The sequence below is a fragment of the Vidua chalybeata genome, chromosome 35 (genome assembly GCF_026979565.1).
Source record: "Vidua chalybeata isolate OUT-0048 chromosome 35, bVidCha1 merged haplotype, whole genome shotgun sequence".
In the NCBI taxonomy this organism is placed as follows: domain Eukaryota; kingdom Metazoa; phylum Chordata; class Aves; order Passeriformes; family Viduidae; genus Vidua; species Vidua chalybeata.
Genome location: NC_071564.1, coordinates 646,091 through 668,145, shown reverse-complemented (window position 1 = coordinate 668,145; position 22,055 = coordinate 646,091). Strand labels below are relative to the sequence as shown.

The 22,055-nt window shown below is 50.2% G+C and overlaps 1 protein-coding gene across 1 annotated transcript; it reads right to left on the bottom strand.

Annotated features, from left to right (window-relative positions):
* Positions 1-5: 5 nt before the first annotated feature.
* On the bottom strand, positions 6-21,459 carry ARHGAP35 (Rho GTPase activating protein 35). The gene is made up of 6 exons (XM_053968532.1): positions 17,725-21,459; positions 12,003-12,147; positions 10,491-10,568; positions 5,814-5,945; positions 3,871-3,976; positions 6-306 (listed from the first exon to the last, which is right to left on the bottom strand). The coding sequence occupies exons 1-6, from the start codon at positions 21,382-21,384 to the stop codon at positions 9-11; spliced, it is 4,419 nt and encodes a 1,472-aa protein (XP_053824507.1). The 5' UTR covers positions 21,385-21,459; the 3' UTR covers positions 6-8.
* Between the last annotated feature and the right edge of the window lie 596 nt (positions 21,460-22,055).

Genomic DNA, 22,055 nt, shown 5'->3' with positions numbered 1-22,055 from the left:
CGCCGCCCTCAGGGCTCCAGCGGCTCCGGCGGCGGCGACGGCGTCCGAGCTGGGGACGGCGGCAGCGGCGGCGCCGGGAAGGGCGCGGCGGCCGGAGCCGGGCCGGGCGAGCCGGGCGTGTCCGGAGGTGGCCGGAGCGAGAAGAAGAAGGGGCACTGGTGGATGAAGAGTTCGATGATTGTCTGGTAGGTCCTGGTGGCCGTCAGCGCGTCCATGGTGCTGAAGTCCGGCCGCATCAGCGTCGGCCAGAAGCAGATGGACAGGTTCTCGCTGGTCATCAGGTTGACGCGGTGCTGTTGGCTGACCCTGCGGTGGACAACGGCAGAGTGACCACCCAATGGTCAGCAGACCCCAAAAAACCCCAAAATTGTAAAAAATTCCCAAAAAATTTCACCAAAATTGCAAAAATTCCCACCAAAATTGCCCAAAAATGATCCCAAAATCCTTCTGGAGAGGTTCCTGCTGACCCTGCGGTGGACAACGGCAGAGTGACCACCCAATGGTCAGCAGACCCCAAAAAACCCCAAAATTGTAAAAAATTCCCCCAAAAATTGCAAAAATTCCCATCAAAATTGCAAAAATTTCCACCAAAATTGCCCAAAAAATGACCAAAAACCCCCCAGGAGAAGTTCCTGCTGACCATCAGGTTCCTGCTGACCATCAGCTGACCCTGCGGTGGACAACGGCAGAGTGACCACCCAATGGTCAGCAGATCCCAAAAAATCCCCAAAATTGTAAAAAAATTCCCCAAAAATTTCCACCAAAATTGCCCAAAAAATGACCAAAAAATGACCAAAAACCCCCCAGGAGAAGTTCCTGCTGACCATCAGGTTCCTGCTGACCATGGGGTGGACAACGGCAGAGTGACCACCCAATGGTCAGCAGATCCCAAAAAACCCCAAAATTGTAAAAAATTCCCCAAAAATTCCCACCAAAATTGCCTAAAAAATGACCAAAAAATGACCAAAAAATGACGAAAAAACCCCCCAGGAGAAGTTCCTGCTGACCATCAGGTTCCTGCTGACCATCAGCTGACCCTGCGGTGGACAACGGCAGAGTGACCACCCAATGGTCAGCAGATCCCAAAAAATCCCCAAAATTGTAAAAAAATTCCCCAAAAATTTCCACCAAAATTGCCCAAAAAATGACCAAAAAATGACCAAAAAATGACCAAAAAATGACCAAAAAATGACGAAAAACCCCCCAGGAGAAGTTCCTGCTGACCATGGGGTGGACAACGGCAGAGTGACCACGTGGGGGTCAGCAGATCCCAAAAAACCCCAAAATTGTAAAAAATTCCCCAAAAAATTCCCCAAAATTGCAAAAATTCCCACCAAAATTGCCCAAAAATGATCCCAAAATCCTTCTGGAGAGGTTCCTGCTGACCATCAGGTTCCTGCTGACCATGCAGTGGACAATGGCAGAGTGACCACCCAATGGTCAGCAGATCCCAAAAAACCCCAAAATTGTAAAAAATTCCCCCAAGATTTCCACCAAAATTGCAAAAATTTCCACCAAAATTGCCCAAAAAATGACCAAAAACCCCCCAGGAGAAGTTCCTGCTGACCATCAGCTGACCCTGCGGTGGACAACGGCAGAGTGACCACCCAATGGTCAGCAGATCCCAAAAAACCCCAAAATTGTAAAAAAATTCCCCAAAAATTTCCACCAAAATTGCCCAAAAAATGACCAAAAAATGACCAAAAAATGACGAAAAAACCCCCCAGGAGAAGTTCCTGCTGACCATCAGGTTCCTGCTGACCATGGGGTGGACAAAGCTCAAAGTGACCACTCAGTGGTGGTCAGCAGATCCCAAAAAATCCCCAAAATTTTCCCAAAAAATTCCCCAAAAAATTGCAAAAATTGCCACCAAAATTGCAAAAATTTCCCAAAATTGCAAAAATTCCCATCAAAATCGCCCAAAAAATGACCCCAAATCCTTCTGGAGAGGTTCCTGCTGACCATGGGGTGGACAAAGCTCGAAGTGACCACTCGGTGGTCAGCAGATCCCAAAAAATCCCAAAATTGCCCTAAAACTGCCCAAAATCCAGCCAAAAATTGGCCAAAATTGGGCAAAAATTGGCACCGAAATTTCCTCAAAATTACGCAAAAAAATTCCCCCGAAATTGCCCAAAAATAGTAAAAAAAAACCCCAAAAAAACACTGAAAAATGCCCAAATTTCCCCAAAAAATTCCCAAAATTTCCCCAAAGTTCAAAAATCCCCAAAAATTCCCCAAATTCCCAAAAATTCAAAAATCTTAAAAAGTCCCAAGAAATCGCCAAAAAAATCCCCAAAACCCCCAAAAAGTCACCCAAAATTCCCTAAAAATTCCCCCAAATTTCCCAAAAATTCAAAAAAAAAAATCGCCGAAAATCATCAGAAAATCCCAAAATTTCCCCAAAAAACCCCAAAATTCCCAGAATTTCCCCAAAATTCAAAGATCTCCCAAAAAATCCTCAAAAACCCCCAAAAAATCACCCAAAATTTGCCCAAAACTTCCCAAAAAACCCCCCCAAAAATCCCCAAAATTCAAAAACCTCCCAAAAAATTCCCAAAAATCCCAAAAAATCCTACAAAAAATCACCATAAAACCCCGAAAAATCCTCCAAAATCCCCCAAAAAAATCACCAGAGAACCCCCAAAAAACCCCAAAATTTCCCCAAAATTTCCCAGAAATTCCCAAAATTTCCCAAAAATTCAAAAACCCCCCAAAAATTCCCCAAAAATCCTCAAAAAATCCCCAAAAAATCGCCATAAAACCCCGAAAAATCCTCAAAAAACCCTGAAAAATCACCAAAAATTTCCCCAAAACTTCCCAAAAAATTCCCTCCAAAAATCCCCAAAATTCAAAAACCTCCCGAAAAATTCTCAAAAAATCCCAAAAAATCGCCAAAAACCCCAAAAACCCCCAAAAACCCTGAAAAATCACCCAAAATTTCCCCAAAACTTCCCAAAAAATTCCCAAAATTTCCCAAAATTCAAAAACCTCCCAAAAAATTCCCAAAAATCCCAAAAAATCCTCAAAAAATCACCATAAAACCCCGAAAAATCCTCCAAAATCCCCCAAAAAATCACCATAAAACCCCCAAAAAACCCCAAAATTTCCCCAAAATTCCCAAAATTTCCCAAAAATTCAAAAACCCCCCAAAAATTCCCCAAAAATCCTCAAAAAATACCAAAAAAATCGCCATAAAACCCCGAAAAATCCTCAAAAAACCCTGAAAAATCACCCAAATTTTCCCCAAAACTTCCCAAAAAATTCCCAAAATTTCCCAAAAATTCAAAAACCTCCCAAAAAATTCCCAAAAATCCCAAAAAATCCTCAAAAAATCCCGAAAAATCCCCAAAAAATCACCATAAAACCCCGAAAAATCCTCCAAAATCCCCCAAAAAATCACCATAAAACCCCCAAAAAACCCAAAATTTCCCAGAAATTCCCAAAAATTCAAAAACCCCCCAAAAATTCCCCAAAAATCCTCAAAAAAATCCAAAAAAAATCCCCAAAAACCACCAAAAACCCCCAAAAACCCTGAAAAATCCTCCAAAATTTCCCCAAAACCTCCCAAAAAATTCCCAAAAATCCCAAAAAATCCTCAAAAAATCACCATAAAACCCCGAAAAATCCTCCAAAATCCCCCAAAAAATCACCATAAAACCCCCAAAAAACCCCAAAATTTCCCCAAAATTCCCAAAATTTCCCAAAAATTCAAAAACCCCCCAAAAATTCCCCAAAAATCCTCAAAAAATCCCAAAAAAATCGCCATAAAACCCCAAAAAATCCTCAAAAAACCCTGAAAAATCACCCAAAATTTCCCCAATTTTCCCCGCAATTCCCGGAATTCCCGGAATTCCCGAACTCCGGGGGGACCTGTTGAGGTGGGCGATGACGTATTTGAAGACCTCGTAGTTCTCGCGCGGGAATTTCCGCAGGACCTCGCGCAGCGCCAGCAGCTTCTGCTCCCGCTCCGGGATCTCTGCCGGGGGGGAAATGGGGAAAAAATGGGGAAAATGGGGAAAAAATCGGGAAAAATGGGGAAAAATGGGGAAAAAATGGGGAAAAATGGGGGAAAAATGGGGGGAAAAATGGGGGAAAAATGGGGGAAAATGGGGAAAAAATCGGGGAAAAATGGGGGGAAAATGGGGAAAAAGGGGGGAAAATGGGGAAAAATGGGGATTTGGGGGGAAAAAATGGGGAAAAATTGGGATTTGGGGAGGGAAAATGGGAATTTGGGGAGGGAAAATGGGGAAAATGGGGATTTTGGGGAAAAAAATGGGGGAAAATGGGGATTTGGGGAGGGAAAATGGGAATTTTGGGAGAGAAAAATGGGGGGAATGGGGGGAAATGGGGATTTGGGAGGGAAAATGGGGAAAAATGGGAATTTTGGGGGATTTGGGGAGAAAAAATGGGGATTTTGGGGAAAAAATGGGGAAAAATGGGGAAAAGATGGGGAAAATGGGGAAAAAAATGGGGGAAAATGGGGAAAAATGGGGAAAAAATGGGGAAAAAATGGGGAAAAATGGGGAAAAATTGGGAAAATGGGGAAAAATGGGGGGAAAATGGGGAAAATGGGGGAAAATGGGGGAAAATTGGGAAAAAATGGGGAAATTGGGGAAAAAAATGGGGGAAAATGGGGGAAAATGGGAAAAATGGGGAAAAAATGGGGAAAATGGGGAAAAAATGGGGAAAAATGGGGAAAAAATGGGGAAAAAATGGGGGAAAAATGGGGAAAATGGGGAAAATGGGGAAAAAAATGGGGGAAAATGGGGGAAAATGGGGGAAAATGGGGAAAAATGGGGAAAAATGGGGATTTTGGGAAAAAATGGGGATTTGGGGGGAAAAATGGGGAAAATGGGGATTTGGGGAGGGAAAATGGGGAAAATGGGAATTTTGGGAGGGAAAATGGAGAGACAATGGGGAAAAATGGGTGAAATGGGGATTTGGGGGGAAAAATGGGGATTTTGGGGAAAAAATGGGGAAAAATGGAAATTTTGGGAGGGAAAAATGGGGAAAAATGGGGGAAAATGGGGATTTTGGGAGGGAAAAATGGGGAAAATGGGGATTTGGGGAGGGAAAAATGGGAATTTTGGGAGAGAAAATGGGGTAAAATGGGGATTTGGGGGAAAAAAATGGGAATTTTGGGAAATTTGGGCAGGAAAATGGGGATATTGGGGAGGAAAAATGGGGATTTTGGGAGGGAAAAATGGGGGGAAATGGGGAAAAATGGGGATTTGGGGAGGGAAAATGGGAATTTTGGTGGGAAAAATGGGGGAAATAGAGGAAAATGGGGAAAAATGGGGAAAAATGGGGATTTTGGGGAGGGAAAAATGGGGAAAAATGGGGATTTGGGGAGGAAAAATGGGAATTTTGGGAGGGAAAAATGGGGGAAAATGGGAATTTTGGGAAAAAAATGGGAATTTTGGGAAATGATCCCGGAATTCCTGAGGAATCCAGGAGGGATTTTGGTGTTTCAACGCCCTCAAAACAAACTGGGAATGGTGGGAACGCCCCGACCAATTAACCCCTAATTAACCCCTAATTAATGAACAAGGAATAAAGCAGAATTCCAGCAGGATTTGGGTCTGGAATTTTGGGAATTTTTGGGAAATGATCCCGGAATTCCTGAGGAATCCAGGAGGGATTTTGGCGTTTCAACGCCCTCAAAACAAACTGGGAATGGTGGGAAGGCCCCGAGCAATTAACCCCTAATTAACCACTAATTAACGCAGCGGGATGTGGGTGTGGAATGTTGGGAATGTTGGGAATGTTGGGAATGTTGGGAATGTTGGGAATGTTGGGAATTCTGGACTCACTGTGCGCCTCCACCAGCTCCAGCTGCACGGCGTAGGGCACCAGCGGCTCCGGCAGCTCCGAGAAGAAACTTTTCATGGCTCCGGCCACGGCGTTGACGGTGAAATCCTTCTCAGCCAGGTCCAGGCCGTGGTCTGGGGGGAAAATCCAGGGAATTTTTATTGGGATTTGGGGGCAGGAAAAATGGGAATCTCATCCCGAAATTCCCAGAAAAAATTGGAGTGAAAAAACGGGAATTTTAGCCCAAAAATCCTCAATTTTAGCCCTAAAACGCTGAATTTCGGCCCCAAAATCGGGAATTTTAGTCCTAAAATCCCTGGAATTTTTTGGGATTTGGGGTCAGGAAAAGTGGGAATCTCATCCCGAAATTCCCAGAAAAGATTGGAGTGAAAAAATGGGAATTTTAGCCCCAAAATCCTCAATTTTTAACCTAAAATTTGGAATTTTGGCCCCAAAATCCGCAATTCCAGCCCCTGAAATCCTTCTCAGCCAGGTCCAGGCCGTGGTCTGGGGGAAAATCCAGGGAATTTTTATTGGGATTTGGGGGCAGGAAAAATGGGAATCTCATCCCGAAATTCCCAGAAAAAATTGGAGTGAAAAAACAGGAATTTTAGCCCAAAAATCCTCAATTTTAGCCCTAAAATGCTGAATTTCGGCCCCAAAATCGGGATTTTTTGCCCTAAAATCCCAATAATTTTTTGGGATTTGGGGTCAGGAAAAGTGGGAATCTCATCCCGAAATTCCCAGAAAAAACTGGAGTGAAAAAATGGGAAATTTAACCCAAAAATGCTGAATGTTAGCCCCAAAATCCTCAATTTTAGCCCCAAAATCCGGATTTTTTGACCTAAAATCCCTGGAATTCTCTGGGATTTGGGGCAAGGAGAAATGGGAATCTGATCCCAAAATTCCCAGAAAAGATTGGAGTGAAAGAATGGGAATTTTTGCCCCAAAATCCTCAATTTTTAACCTAAAATTTGGAATTTTGGCCCCAAAATCCGCAATTCCAGCCCCTGAAATCCTTCTCAGCCAGGTCCAGGCCGTGGTCTGGGGGAAAATCCAGGGAATTTTTATTGGGATTTGGGGTCAGGAAAAATGGGAATCTCATCCCGAAATTCCCAGAAAAAATTGGAGTGAAAAAATGGGAATTTCAGCCCCAAAATCTGAATTTTCAGCCCCAAAACGTTGAATTTTGGCCCCAAAATCGGGAATTTTAGTCCTAAAATCCCTGGAATTTTTTGGGATTTGGGGTCAGGAAAAGTGGGAATCTCATCCCAAAATTCCCAGAAAAAAATGGAGTGAAAAAATGGGAATTTTAGCCCCAAAATCCTCAATTTTAGCCCCATAATCTGGAATTTTAGCCCCAAAATCTGGAATTTTAGCCCTAAAATCCCTGGAATTCTCTGGGATTTGGGGTCAGGAAAAGTGGGAATCTCATCCCGAAATTCCCAGAAAAGATTGGAGTGAAAAAATGGGAATTCTAGCCCAAAAATCCTCAATTTTAGCCCCAAAATCCGCAATTCCAGCCCCTGAAATCCTTCTCAGCCAGGTCCAGGCCGTGGTCTGGGGGAAAATCCAGGGAAATTTTATTGGGATTTGGGGGCAGGAAAAGTGGGAATCTCATCCCGAAATTCCTTGGGATAAGGGGAAATTCCCAGAAAAAACTGGAGTGAAAAAACGGGAATTTTAGCGCTAAAATCCTCAATTTTAGCCCCATAATCTGGAATTTTAGCCCCAAAATCTGGAATTTTAGCCCCAAAATCTGGAATTTTAGCCCTAAAATCCCTGGAATTCTCTGGGATTTGGGGTCAGGAAAAATGGGAATCTAATCCTGAAATTCCCAGAAAAAATTGGAGCGAAAAAATGGGAATTTTAGCCCCAAAATCCTCAATTTTAGCCCTAAAATGCTGAATTTCGGCCCCAAAAATCGGGATTTTTTGCCCTAAAATCCCTGGAATTTTTTGGGATTTGGGGTCAGGGAAAATGGGAATCTGATCCCGAAATTCCCAGAAAAAATTGGAGTGAAAAAATGGGAATTTTAACCCTAAAATCTTCAAATTTTGCCTCAAAATCTGGAATTTTTTGGGATTTGGGGCCAGGAAAAATGGGAGATTTTGGGGGATTTTGGGGGGATTTTTGGGGATTTTCTGGGGATTTTGGGAGGTTTTTGGGGATTTTTAGGAATTTTTTGGGGTTTTTTGTGGTTTTTGGGGGGATTTTTTTGGCTTTTTGGGGGGATTTTTTGGGGATTTTTTGGGCTTTTTTTTGGTATTTTTGGGGGGATTTTTTGGGGGATATTTGGGGGATTTTTTGGTATTTTGGGGATTTTTGGGGTTTTTTGGGGGGGATTTTTCTGTATTTTTTTGGGGTTTTTTTGGTATTTTTGTTTTTTTTTTTTTTTTGTATTTTTGGGGTGGATTTTTGGGATATTTTTGGGATATTTTTGGGATTTTTGGGGATTTTTTGCTCCTCACCCTGGTCAAACTGGCGCTGCAGGGATTTTGGGGTGGATTTTTGGGTTCATTTTTGGTCATTTTTGGGGATTTTTGGGCATTTTTGGGTATTTTTTGGCATTTTTGGGTGTTTTTGGGGTATTTTTGTGTATTTTTGGGTGGATTTTTGGGATATTTTTGGGATATTTTTGGGTTTTTTTGGGATTTTTTGCCCCTCACCCTGATCAAACTGGCGCTGCAGGGATTTTGGGGTGGATTTTTGGATATTTTTGGGTTCATTTTTGGGTATTTTTGTGTATTTCTGGGCATTTTTGGGTGTTTTTGGGGTATTTTTGTGTATTTTTGGCATTTTTGGGTGGATTTTTGGGATATTTTTGGATATTTTTGGGATATTTTTGGGTATTTTTGGGATTTTTTTCTCCTCACCCTGATCAAACTGCCGCTGCAGGGATTTTGGGGTGGATTTTTGGGAATTTTTGGGTTCATTTTTGGGTATTTTTGTGTATTTCTGGGCATTTTTGGGGGTTTTTGGGGTATTTTTGGGGTATTTTTGGGTTTTTTGGGTGGATTTTTGGGATATTTTTGGGATATTTTTGGGATATTTTTGGGTATTTTTGGGATTTTTTGCTCCTCACCCTGGTCAAACTGGCGCTGCAGGGATTTTGGGGTGGATTTTTGGGAATTTTTGGGTATTTTTGGGTATTTTTGGGCATTTTTGGGGGTTTTTGGGATATTTTTGGGTATTTTTGGGTTTTTTGGGTGGATTTTTGGGATATTTTTGGGATATTTTTTGGGTATTTTTGGGATTTTTTGCCCCTCACCCTGGTCAAACTGGCGCTGCAGGGATTTTGGGGTGGATTTTTGGGTTCATTTTTGGGATATTTTTGTGTATTTTTGGGCATTTTTGGGTGTTTTTGGGGTATTTTTGGGGTATTTTTGGGTATTTTTGGGTGGATTTTTGGGATATTTTTGGGTATTTTTGGGATTTTTTGCTCCTCACCCTGGTCAAACTGGCGCTGCAGGGATTTTGGGGTGGATTTTTGGGTTCATTTTTGGGATATTTTTGTGTATTTTTGGGCATTTTTGGGTGTTTTTTGGGTATTTTTGGGGTATTTTTGGGTATTTTTGGGTGGATTTTTGGGATATTTTTGGGTATTTTTGGGATTTTTTGCTCCTCACCCTGATCAAACTGGCGCTGCAGGGATTTTGGTGTGGATTTTTGGGTATTTTTGGGGATTTTTGGGTGTTTTTGGGGATTTTTTTGCATTTTTGGCTGTTTTTGGGGTATTTTTAGTTTTTTTGGGTGGATTTTTGGGATATTTTTGGGTTTTTTTGGGATTTTTTGCTCCTCACCCTGATCAAACTGGCGCTGCAGGGATTTTGGGGTGGATTTTTGGGTATTTTTGGGATATTTTTGGGGGATTTTTGGGATATTTTTGTGTATTTTTTTGCATTTTTGGGTGGTTTTTGGGTATTTTTGGGGTATTTTTGGGTATTTTTGGGTGGATTTTTGGGATATTTTGGGGTATTTTTGGGATTTTTTGCTCCTCACCCTGATCAAACTGGCGCTGCAGGGATTTTGGGGTGGATTTTTGGGATATTTTTGGGGTTTTTGGGGATTTTTTCTCCTCACCCTGATCAAACTGCCGCTGCAGGGATTTTGGGGTGGATTTTTTGGATATTTTTGGGATATTTTTGGGGGTTTTTGGGGATTTTTTCTCCTCACCCTGATCAAACTGCCGCTGCAGGGATTTTGGGGTGGATTTTTGGGATATTTTTTGGGGTTTTTTGGGATTTTTTCTCCTCACCCTGATCAAACTGCCGCTGCAGGGATTTTGGGGTGGATTTTTGGGATATTTTTGGGTTTTTTTGGGATTTTTTGCTCCTCACCCTGATCAAACTGGCGCTGCAGGGATTTTGGTGTGGATTTTTGGGATATTTTTGGGGATTTTTGGGTGTTTTTGGGGATTTTTTTGCATTTTTGGCTGTTTTTGGGGTATTTTTAGTTTTTTTGGGTGGATTTTTGGGATATTTTTGGGGATTTTTTGGGATTTTTTTCTCCTCACCCTGATCAAACTGCCGCTGCAGGGATTTTGGGGTGGATTTTTGGGATATTTTTGGGGTTTTTTGGGATTTTTTCTCCTCACCCTGGTCAAACTGCCGCTGCAGGGATTTTGGGGTGGATTTTTGGGATATTTTTGGGGTTTTTTGGGATTTTTTGCTCCTCACCCTGATCAAACTGCCGCTGCAGGCTCTCCATCTCCGACTTGTTGCCGCTGACGCGATAAATCCCCTCCGTGCTCAGCCCTAAAACGGGAAAAAAAGGGAAAAAAACCCAAATTTTGCTTTTTTCCCCCCCCATTTCTGCCTTTTCCTGGGGTTCCTCGCAAGCTCAGCGGGGATTTTTTGGGAAAAAGGGAAAAAATCTGATTTTTGGGAGTAAAAAAGGGGAAAATTCTGATTTTTGGGGGATTTTTGGAGAAAAATTCAGATTTTTTGGGGAAAAAAGGGGGAATGTTCTGATATTTGGGGAGAATTTTGGGGGGAAAAGGGAAAAAATCAGATTTTTGGGGGAATTTTGGGGGAAAATTCTGATTTTTGGGGGTAAAAAGGGGAAAAGTTCTGATTATTGGGGGATTTTTGGGGAAAAATTCTGATTTTTGGGGAGGATTATTGGGGATATTGAGAAGAATTAAAATTTTTGGGGAAAAATTCAGATTTTTGGGGGGATTTTGGGGGATATTAGGGAGGAAACTCTGATTTTGGGGGATTTTTTCCCAAAAAATTCCCAAAATTCCCCAAAAAATCCCCAAAAATTCCCAGAAAATTCCCCAAATTCCCGGAATTCCCGACCGGTGGCCTTGATGTACCCAAAGTAAAACCCCCAGAACCCCTAAAAAAACCCAAAAAATGCCCAAAAACCCCCAAAAAAACCCTAAAAAACCCGGGAAAAATGCCAAAAAAATCCCAAAAAATTCCCAAAAATTCCCAAAAATTCCCAAAAATTCCCGGAAAATTCCCCAAATTCCCGAATTCCCGGAATTCCGACCGGTGGCCGCGATGTACTGGATGCAGCGCTCGATGAACCCAAAAAAAACCCCAAAAAAAACCCCAAACCAACCCCAAAAAAAACCAAAAAAAATCCCAAAAACCCCAAAAATTCCCCAAAAATTCCCAGAAAATTCCCAAAATTCCCAGAAAATTCCCGAATTCCCGGAATTCCGACCGGTGGCCTCGATGTACTGGATGCAGCGCTCGATGAACCCAAAAAAACCCCAAAAAACCCCAAACAAACTCCAAAAAAACCCTAAAAAAATCCCAAAAACCCCAAAAATTCCCCAAAAATTCCCCAAAAATTCCCAAAATTCCCAGAAAATTCCCGAATTCCCGGAATTCCGACCGGTGGCCTCGATGTAGTGGATGCAGCGCTTGATGAACCCAAAAAAAACCCAAAAAAACCCCAAACCAACCCCAAAAAAACCCTAAAAAAACCGGGAAAAAACCCAAAAAATTCCCAAAAAATTCCCAAAAATTCCCCAAATTCCCAAATTCCTGGAATTCCGACCGGTGGCCTCGATGTAGTGGATGCAGCGCTTGATGAACCCAAAGAAAACCCCAAAAAAAGCCCCAAAAAACCCAGAAAATAACCCAAAAAAACCCCAAAATTCCCAAAAAATTCCCAAAAAATTCCCAAAAATTCCCAAAATTCCCAAAAAATTCCCGAATTCCCGGAATTCCGACCGGTGGCCTCGATGTACTGGATGCAGCGCTCGATGAAGACGGGGATCGGCCGCTCGGGGGTGACCACGCTGGCCAGGGGCACCCCGAAATAGCTGCTCTCCCACGGAGCCTTGGAGAGCGACGGGCGCGCCTTGGCCTTGGGCTTCTGCGGGGAAAACAGGGAAAAATCCATGGGAAAAATCCCGGGAATTCCTGGGAAAAATCCCGGGAAAAATCCCCAAAGTTCCAGGGAAAGTCCAGGGAAAAATCAGGGAAAAATCAGGGGAAATCTGGGAAAAATCCATGGGAAAAATCCCAGGAATTCCTGGGAAAAATCCATGGGAAAAATCCCGGGAAAATCCCCAAAGTTCCAGGGAAAAATCCTGGAAAAATCAGGGGAAAATCAGGGGAAATCTGGGAAAAACCAGGGGAAAATCAGGGGAAAATCCAGGGGAAAATCCAGGGGAAAATCCAGGGGAAAACAGGGAAAAATCCATGGGAAAAATCCATAGGAATTCCAGGGAAAAATCCATGGGAAAATCCCGGGAATTCCTGGGAAAATCCATGGGAAAAATCCCGGGAAAAACCCCCAAAGTTCCAGGGAAAGTCCACAGAAAAATCAGGGAAAAATCAGGGGAAATCTGGGAAAAATCAGGGGAAAATCCTGGAAAAATCCTGGAAAAATCCATGGGAAAACAGGGAAAAATCCATGGGAAAAATCCATAGGAATTCCAGGGAAAAATCCATGGGAAAAATCAGGGGGAAATCCAGGGAAAAATCCCTGGAAAAATCCCCAAAATTCCAGGGAAAATCCAGGGAAAAATCGGCAAAATTTCAGGGGAAACAGAGGGGAAACAACGGGGAAATCTGGGAAAATCCAGGGAAAATTCCAGGGAAAATCCTGGAATAATCCATGGAAAAATCAGGGAAAATCCAGGGAAAAATCCCGGGAAAAATCCCTGGAAAAATGCCAGGAATTCCAGGGAAAATTCCAGAAAATCCTGGGGCACCCCACAGGAGCTGCTCTCCCACGGAGCCTTGGAGAGCGACGGGCGCGCCTTGGCCTTGGGCTTCTGCGGGGAAAACAGGGAAAAATCCATGGGAAAAACAGGGAAAAATCCATGGGAAAAACAGGGAAAAATCCATGGGAAAAATGGGAAAAATCCATGGGAAAAATCCCGGGAATTCCTGGGAAAAATCCCGGGAAAAATCGGCAGAATTTATGGGGAAATAGAGGAGAAACAACGGGGAAATCGAGGAAAAATCAGGGGAAAAATCCAGGGAAAATCCTCAGAATTCCAGGGGAAATCTGGGAAAAATACGGGAAAAATCCCGGGAAAAATCCCTGGAAAAATCCCCAAAATTCCAGGGAAAATCCACGGAAAAATCAGGGAAAAATCAGGGGAAATCTGGGGAAAATCAGAGGAAAATCCAGGGGAAAATCCAGGGGAAAATCAGGGATAAATCCTGGAAAAATCCATGGGAAATTTGGAAAAAATCCTGGGAAAAATCCATGGGAAAAATCCCAGGAAAAATCCCCAAAATTCCAGGGATAATCCAGGGGAAAATCAGGGGAAATCAGGGAAAAATCCATGGGAAAAATCCCAGGAATTCCAGGGAAAAATCCATGGAAAAATCCTGGAAAAATCCCTGGGAAAAATCCCTGGAAAAATCCCCAAAATTGCAGGGAAAATCCAGGGAAAAATCGGCAGAATTTCAGGGGAAACAGAGGGAAAACAACGGGGAAATCAGGGAAAAATCCATGGGAAATCTGGGAAAAATCCTGGGATAATCCGGGGGAAATTCTGCAAAAAATCCGGGAAAAATCCATGGGAAAATCAGGGGAAAATCCTGGGAAAATCCCTGGGAAAATCCTGGAAAAATCCGGGGAAAATCCATGGAAAAATCCTGGGAAAAGAGCGGGGAAAATCCTGGAAAAACCCCGGGAATTCCAGGGGGAAATCCTGGAAAAATCCTGGGAAAAGGGAGGGGAAAATCCTGGGAATTTCAGGGAAAACAGAGGGGAAAATCCTGGAAAAACCCTGGGAATTCCAGGGAAAAATCCTGGGAAAAGGGAGGGGAAAATCCTGGGAATTTCAGGGAAAAGGGAGGGAAAAATTCTGGAAAAATCCTGGGAAAAGGGAGGGGAAAATCCTGGAAAAACCCTGGGAATTCCAGAGAAAACAGAGAGGAAAATCCTGGAAAAACCCTGGGAATTCCAGAGAAAACAGAGAGGAAAATCCTGGAAAAATCCCCAGAATTCCAGGGAAAAATCCTGGAAAATCCTGGGAATTTCAGGGAAAATCCAGGGGAAAATCCATGGAAAAATCCTGGGAAAAGAGCAGGAAAAATCCTGGAAAAACCCCGGGAATCCCAGGGGGAAATCCTGGAAAAATCCTGGGAAAAGGGAGGGGAAAATCCTGGAAAAATCCTGGGAATTTCAGAGAAAACAGAGAGGAAAATCCTGGAAAAATCCCCAGAATTCCAGGAAAAAAATCCTGGGAATTTCAGGGAAAATCCAGGGGAAAATTCCTGGGAAACGAGCGGGAAAAATCCTGGGAAATTCCCGGAATTCCAGGGGAAACGACGGCTCCAAGGCCGACCTTGGTGCTCCTCCTGAGGATGTTCCTCCTGCGGGGATGACCACTGACCACTGAGGTGACCACTGAGGTGACCACTGACCACTGAGGTGACCACTGAGGTGACCACTGACCACTGACCACTGACCACTGAGGTGACCACTGAGGTGACCACTGACCACTGGGGTGACCACTGATGACCACTGACCACTGACCACTGATGACCACTGACCACTGATGACCACTGACCACTGACCACTGACCACTGATGACCACTGACCACTGACCACTGATGACCACTGACCACTGATGACCACTGACCACTGACCACTGACCACTGATGACCACTGACCACTGATGACCACTGACCACTGACCACTGGGATGACCACTGACCACTGAGGTGACCACTGACGACTGACCACTGACCACTGGGATGACCACTGACCACTGACCACTGAGGTGACCACTGACCACTGAGGTGACCACTGAGGTGACCACTGACCACTGATGATCACTGACCACTGAGGTGACCACTGACCACTGGGATGACCACTGACCACTGACCACTGGGATGACCACTGACCACTGGTGACCACTGACCACTGAGGTGACCACTGACCACTGAGGTGACCACTGACCACTGATGACCACTGAGATGACCACTGAGATGACCACTGACCACTGGGATGACCACTGGGATGTCCCACCATTCCCAGCCCTCCTCGAGCTTGTCCACCACCCCAACGCCCCCTCAGCCCCCACCTTGGTGCTCCTCCTGAGGTTCCTGAGGATGTTCCTCCTGCGCGGATCCTCCACTGACCACTGGGATGACCACTGACCACTGGGATGACCACTGACCACTGGGATGACCACTGAGACATCTCAGCCCTCCTTGAGCTTGACCATCACCCCAAAACGAGTCCTCCAACCTTCATCCCACCTTCATCATCCTCCTGAGGACGATCTTCCTCCTGAGACCCTCCACTGACCACTGCGATGACCACTGAGATGACCACTGAGATGACCATTGAGATGACCACTGACCACTGGGACATCCCAGCCCTCCTCGAGCTTGTCCACCACCCCAACGCCCCCTCAGACCCCACCTTGGTGCTCCTCCTGAGGCTCCTGACCGTGTTCTTCCTCCTGAGATCCTCCACTGACCACTGAGATGACCACTGACCACTGAGATTACCACTGGGACGTCCCACCATTCCCAGACCTCCTTGAGCTTGTCCACCACCCCAAACCCCCCTCAGACCCCACCTTGGTGCTCCTCCTGAGGCTCCTGAGGATGTTCCTCCTGTAGGGATCCTCCACTGACCACTGGGATGACCACTGACCACTGAGATGACCACTGAGATGACCACTGACCACTGACCACTGACCACTGGGACATCCCAGACCTCCTCGAGCTTGTCCACCACCCCAACGCCCCCTCAGCCCCCACCTTGGTGCTCCTCCTGAGGCTCCTGAGGATGTTCCTCCTGCGCGGATCCTCCACTGACCACTGAGATGACCACTGACCACTGCACTGACCACTGAGATGACCACTGACCACTGGGACATCTCAGCCCTCCTCGAGCTTGACCACCACCCCAACCCCCAACGCCCCCTCAGCCCCCACCTTGGTGGTCCTCCTGAGGCTCCTGAGGATGTTCCTCCTGCGCGGATCCTCCACTGACCACTGGGATGACCACTGACCACTGGGATGACCACTGACCACTGGGATGACCACTGAGACATCTCAGCCCTCCTTGAGCTTGACCATCACCCCAAAACGAGTCCTCCAACCTTCATCCCACCTTCATCATCCTCCTGAGGACGATCTTCCTCCTGAGACCCTCCACTGACCACTGCGATGACCACTGAGATGACCACTGAGATGACCATTGAGATGACCACTGACCACTGGGACATCCCAGCCCTCCTCGAGCTTGTCCACCACCCCAACGCCCCCTCAGACCCCACCTTGGTGCTCCTCCTGAGGCTCCTGACCGTGTTCTTCCTCCTGAGATCCTCCACTGACCACTGAGATGACCACTGACCACTGAGATTACCACTGGGACGTCCCACCATTCCCAGACCTCCTTGAGCTTGTCCACCACCCCAAACCCCCCTCAGACCCCACCTTGGTGCTCCTCCTGAGGCTCCTGAGGATGTTCCTCCTGTAGAGATCCTCCACTGACCACTGGGATGACCACTGACCACTGAGATGACCACTGAGATGACCACTGACCACTGACCACTGACCACTGGGACATCCCAGACCTCCTCGAGCTTGTCCACCACCCCAACGCCCCCTCAGCCCCCACCTTGGTGCTCCTCCTGAGGCTCCTGAGGATGTTCCTCCTGCACGGATCCTCCACTGACCACTGGGATGACCACTGACCACTGCACTGACCACTGAGATGACCACTGACCACTGGGACATCTCAGCCCTCCTCGAGCTTGACCACCACCCCAACCCCCAACGCCCCCTCAGCCCCCACCTTGGTGGTCCTCCTGAGGCTCCTGAGGATGTTCCTCCTGCGCGGATCCTCCACTGACCACTGGGATGACCACTGACCACTGGGATGACCACTGACCACTGGGATGACCACTGAGACATCTCAGCCCTCCTTGAGCTTGACCATCACCCCAAAACGAGTCCTCCAACCTTCATCCCACCTTCATCATCCTCCTGAGGACGATCTTCCTCCTGAGACCCTCCACTGACCACTGCGATGACCACTGAGATGACCACTGAAATGACCACTGACCACTGGGACATCCCATCCCTCCTTGAGCTTGTCCACCACCCCAACACCCCCTCAGACCCCACCTTGGTGCTCCTCCTGAGGCTCCTGAGGATGTTCCTCCTGTAGGGATCCTCCACTGACCACTGGGATGACCACTGACCACTGCGATGACCACTGGGATGACCACTGACCACTGAGGTGACCACTGCGATGACCACTGGGACATCCCAGACCTCCTCGAGCTTGACCACCACCCCAACGCCCCCTCAGCCCCCACCTTGGTGGTCCTCCTGAGGCTCCTGAGGATGTTCCTCCTGCGCGGATCCTCCACTGACCACTGGGATGACCACTGAGATGACCACTGGGACATCCCATCCCTCCTTGAGCTTGACCATCACCCCAACGCCCCCTCAGCCCCCACCTTGGTGGTCCTCCTGAGGCTCCTGAGGATGTTCCTCCTGCGCGGATCCTCTCCGTCGGCCGCCTCGTAGGCGATGACCGCGTTGTCGCCCTTGTAGCCGCCCTGACCGCCCGGCTCCTCGTCCTTCTTCCTCCCCGGCCCCAACTCATCGTCGCTGCCCACGCTCAGGCCGGGCCGGTAGCCGGCGAAACGTCCGAGCCGCGCGCACCGCGCCCGGTACAGCCGCGGTTTGGCGACGGCCGGCGGCCTCCGGCCCCGCTCCAAGGAGCCGCTGTCCATCTCGCTGTCCGAGCCGTTGCCGCTGCCGTTGGACGCGGCCTTGTTGATGTTGCGCACGGTGATGATCTTGCCTTGGGTGCTGTCGTGAGGAACCGAGTAGATGTTCTCCTCCTCGCTGCGCGGCTTCACCACCGCGTCCATGGGCTCGGCGTAATCCGAAGGGTCGAAGCAATCCGGCGGCAACCACGCCGAGGAGGAGGCCGAGCGCCGCCGGACGTCGCGGTGGCTCTGCTCCGCCGCCTCGAAGTGCGACGGCGGTTTCGGCTTGAGCGGCGGCGGCGCCATCTTGCTGTTGGCCGCCGCCGAGACGAAGCCGAGGCCGTCGTTGCCCTCCAGCTCCGCGGAGAGCTTGGAGAGCTCCTTGGGCAAGGCCGGCTCGTCGCGGAAGGGGCTGTAGCCGGGCAGCGGCTCGGGGTCCTCCTCGGAGTCGGCCAAGTTGGAGTTGCAGAGCGGCGAGCCGGCGCGCGGCGAGTTGAAGACGTCCTCGCCGGCGCCGCAGGCCTCGGCGGCGTTGTCGTACATGTGCGCGGCCTCCACGATGTTCTTCTTGTCCAAGGCGTCCCTGAAGAAGGGTTGGAAGACGTCCAGCTTGGCTTGGCCTTGGCCGCAGGGCAAGGCGGCGAAGCGGGCCTCGATCTCCTGGGCGATCTCCTCGCCCTCGGCCAGCTGCTCGCGGCTCACGTCGTCGTCCGGCGCGTCGGCCGAGCCGTCGGCCAAGGCCACCAGCTGCACGGGCACGATGTCCTGCACGTCGGCCAGGAAGGCGCGCAGCGTGGCCAGCGAGGCCTTGCGCTTGGCCGCGTAGAAGACGATGTAGCCGTGCACCAGGCGGCTCTTGCGCAAGCCGAAGGACGCGTGGTAGGAGAGCAGCGACAGCTCCACGCGCCGCCGCTGCGAGCCCACCGCCGCCTCCAGCAGCACCGCGGCGCCGCCGCCCGGCGCCGGCCGGCACGGCTGCGCCTGCAGGATGGGCAGCAGCACCTCGTCGGCGCTCACCGGGTCGCCGCACATCAGGCACGCGGCCACGCGCAGCTCGGCGCCGTCGGCTGCGTCCCGCGGGCCCGGCGCCGCGCCCGGCGCCGGGTTGAGGCCGCGTTTGGCGTCCAGCAGCCCCTTGAGGACCTGGCCGATCTGCTTCTCGTTGATGTTGCGGCCGTAGCCGATGCCGGCCGACGCCGGGTCCAGGAAGACGCACTGCAGCTTGCCGGCGATCTGCTGGCCCTGCTGGATGAGGCTCTGCAGCGTCTCGCCGCCGGCGTCGCCGCCGCCGCGCTTGTTGACCAAGACCAGCGTCAGGGGCAGCTGCGCCGCGTGGCCGTCGCGGCGGCCGGCGGCCGACTCGCGGCTCTTCTCCACGCTCTCCACCACGTAGGAGAGCGACTCCTTGGAGTTGTAGAGGCACAGGCAGCCGTGCGGCTGGAAGGTGGGCGTGTGGAAGGCGTTGACCGGCAGCCGGACGTTGCCCTCGATGGGCCTCAGGGCCAACTCGTACATCTTGCCCTCGATGACGTACTTGTCGTCGCTGGTGCAGAGCGCGCGGATCTCGTTGGCCAGCTCGCGCGCCAGCCCGTCCTTGCCCAGGATGACCAGGTTGATGCGGTCGGCGTCCGCCGCGGGCTCGCGGCGGTGCCGCTCGGCCGGCCGGGCGAAGCGCGAGCCCAGCAGCTGCTCCACGCGGGCGTCCACGCAGGCGGCGCAGCTGGGGCACGTCTCCTTGGTGGGGTGGTAGACGAAGTGGACGTGCTTGAGGACGAGGGCGTCGCGCTCGGCCTGGAGCTTCTGCAGCGCCTTGAACCTCTGCTCCTCGCCCAGCACCTCCTGGATGACGCCCATCTTCTCCTTGCTGGGCTTGGCGTCCAACTCCAGCTCGTAGAAGAGCTCCGAGTACTCCAGCAGCAGCTCCTGGAAGTCCTCCTTGGCGCGGTCGATCAGCTGCTTCTGGTGCTTGCCGTAGATGTCCACGTAGACCGACTCGTCCAGCCACAGGTAGAACTCCTCGTTCATGATGAAGCTCCGCGCCTCCTCCCAAGGCTTGCCGGGCGTGACGAAGGGCGAGCTCTCCAGGTTCTCGCGGAACGCCCTCCTCACCTCGGCGCGCTTGCGCTCGTCGCGCAGCTTCTCCAGGTGGGCCTCGTAGAGCTGCTCGCCCGCCGGCGTCTCCAGCAGGTCGAAGGGGATGCGCTCGCTGTCGGCGTCGTCCACGTGGCTCGTGGCGTCCCACGGCGTCTCCTCCAGCACCACGAACCACTTGAGGAAGTCGGGCTTGGCCTCCAGCAGCTTCTCGGCCTTGGCGCGGCTCAAGCGGTCGATCTCGTCCAGGTCCGGCACGAGGGCGTCCAGCGCCTGCGGCAGCAGGGCCAGGTAGGCCCTGCGGCGGCGCTCGATGTGCTCCCGCTTGAGGCGCTGCACGTGCTGCAGGAAGAGCTTCTTGGCCTTCTGGGTGCCCTCCAGGTAGACGTACTCCTGGTACTCGGGCGCCGTCCGCATCTTGCGGCTGACGTCGGGCCACGCCTCGTGGTGGCTCTTGACGACGCGGCCGACGAGCCACTCGTACTTGTCCTTGGCGGCGGCGATCTGCTGGCTCTGCTGCTTGAGCGCCTCGAAGTAGGGGATGATCTTGGCCTTGCCGCGGCTCTTGTCCACCAGCTGCACCAGCGTGCCGAAGGCCAGCTCCACGTTGACGTTGGAGCGCGCCGAGGTCTCCACCACCTGCAGGTTCTTCTTGCCCAAGGCGAAGGCGTGCGCGTCGCGGATGTAGCGCTCCACGCCCTCGTCGCACTTGGTGAGCACCACCACCACCGGCTTCTTGGTCTTGGCCAGCTGGTTGTAGAGGTTGGACACGAACTTGAGCTGCTCGTCGAAGTTGCGGTTCATGCCGCGGCTGACGTCCACGCACAGCAGGAAGCCGTCCACCGGCAGCTTGCCGTCGGGCATCTGCTTCTGCTCGAAGTCCTGCTCCAAGCCCAGCTGGTCGGTGCAGAAGTACATGAGCTTCTCGGCCGACGCCAACTTGGTGGCCGCCGCCCTCTTGATGTAGGGCTGCAAGGCCGTGCTGCGGTGCGGCTGGAAGGTCTGGTCGTCGATGAACTCCGTCTGCTCCACCACGTGGATTCGGCACTCCACGCACTCCTCCAGCGGCCGCGCCACCTCGCCCCAGTAGAGGAAGTGGTCATTGTTGACCACCCTGCCCCCAAAGTCACTGGTGCTGAGCACGGACGTGTGCTCCAAGTGGAAGTCGTCGGCGCCGGGCCGCACGAAGCGGTTGCACAGGCAGGATTTGCCGACGCCGCACTGGCCCTTCTCCTTCTCGGTGCCGGACAGTCCCACCACGCTGACGTTGTAGGTGGGCGTGCGGCCATCTTGCTTGCGGGCCATCATCATTGTCCGCGCATGGCGGGCCGGGGCCGGGCGCGGCGCTGGCGGGGGACGGGCGGGGGACGGCTCAGGGCAGGCGCGGCGCCGGGGCGGGGCCGCTCGGCGTTGCCATGCCGCGCGCGCCGGCACGGCTTCAGGCCGCGGTGGGCGCCGCCGTGGGGTGGCCGACGAGTCGCCCTGGGTGGGGAGAGAGAGAGAGAGAGAGAGAAGGCGGGTGAGGGGCGGGCGGAGGAGTCGGCGCGCGGCGCGGCGGGCGCGGCTCTTCCGCCCGAGAGAAGGTCGCCGTGACGGGCGCGGCTGCTCCGCCCGACCCAAGACCCTCCGTGGTGGACACAACTCTTCCACTCAACCAAGAGTCACCGTGATGGACACAACTTCATCTACCCGACCCAAGACCCTCTGTGGTGGACACAACTCTTCCACCCGACCCAAGACCCTCCATGGTGGACACAACTCTTCCACCCAACCCAAGACCTTCCATGGTGGACACAACTTCTCCACCCAACCAAAGACCTTCCATGGTGGTCACAACTTCTCCATCCAACCAAAGACCTTCCATGGTGGACACAACTCTTCCACCCAACCCAAGACCTTCCATGGTGGACACAACTTCTCCACCCAACCCAAGACCTTCTGTGGTGGACACAACTTCATCCACCCAACCAAAGACCTTCCAT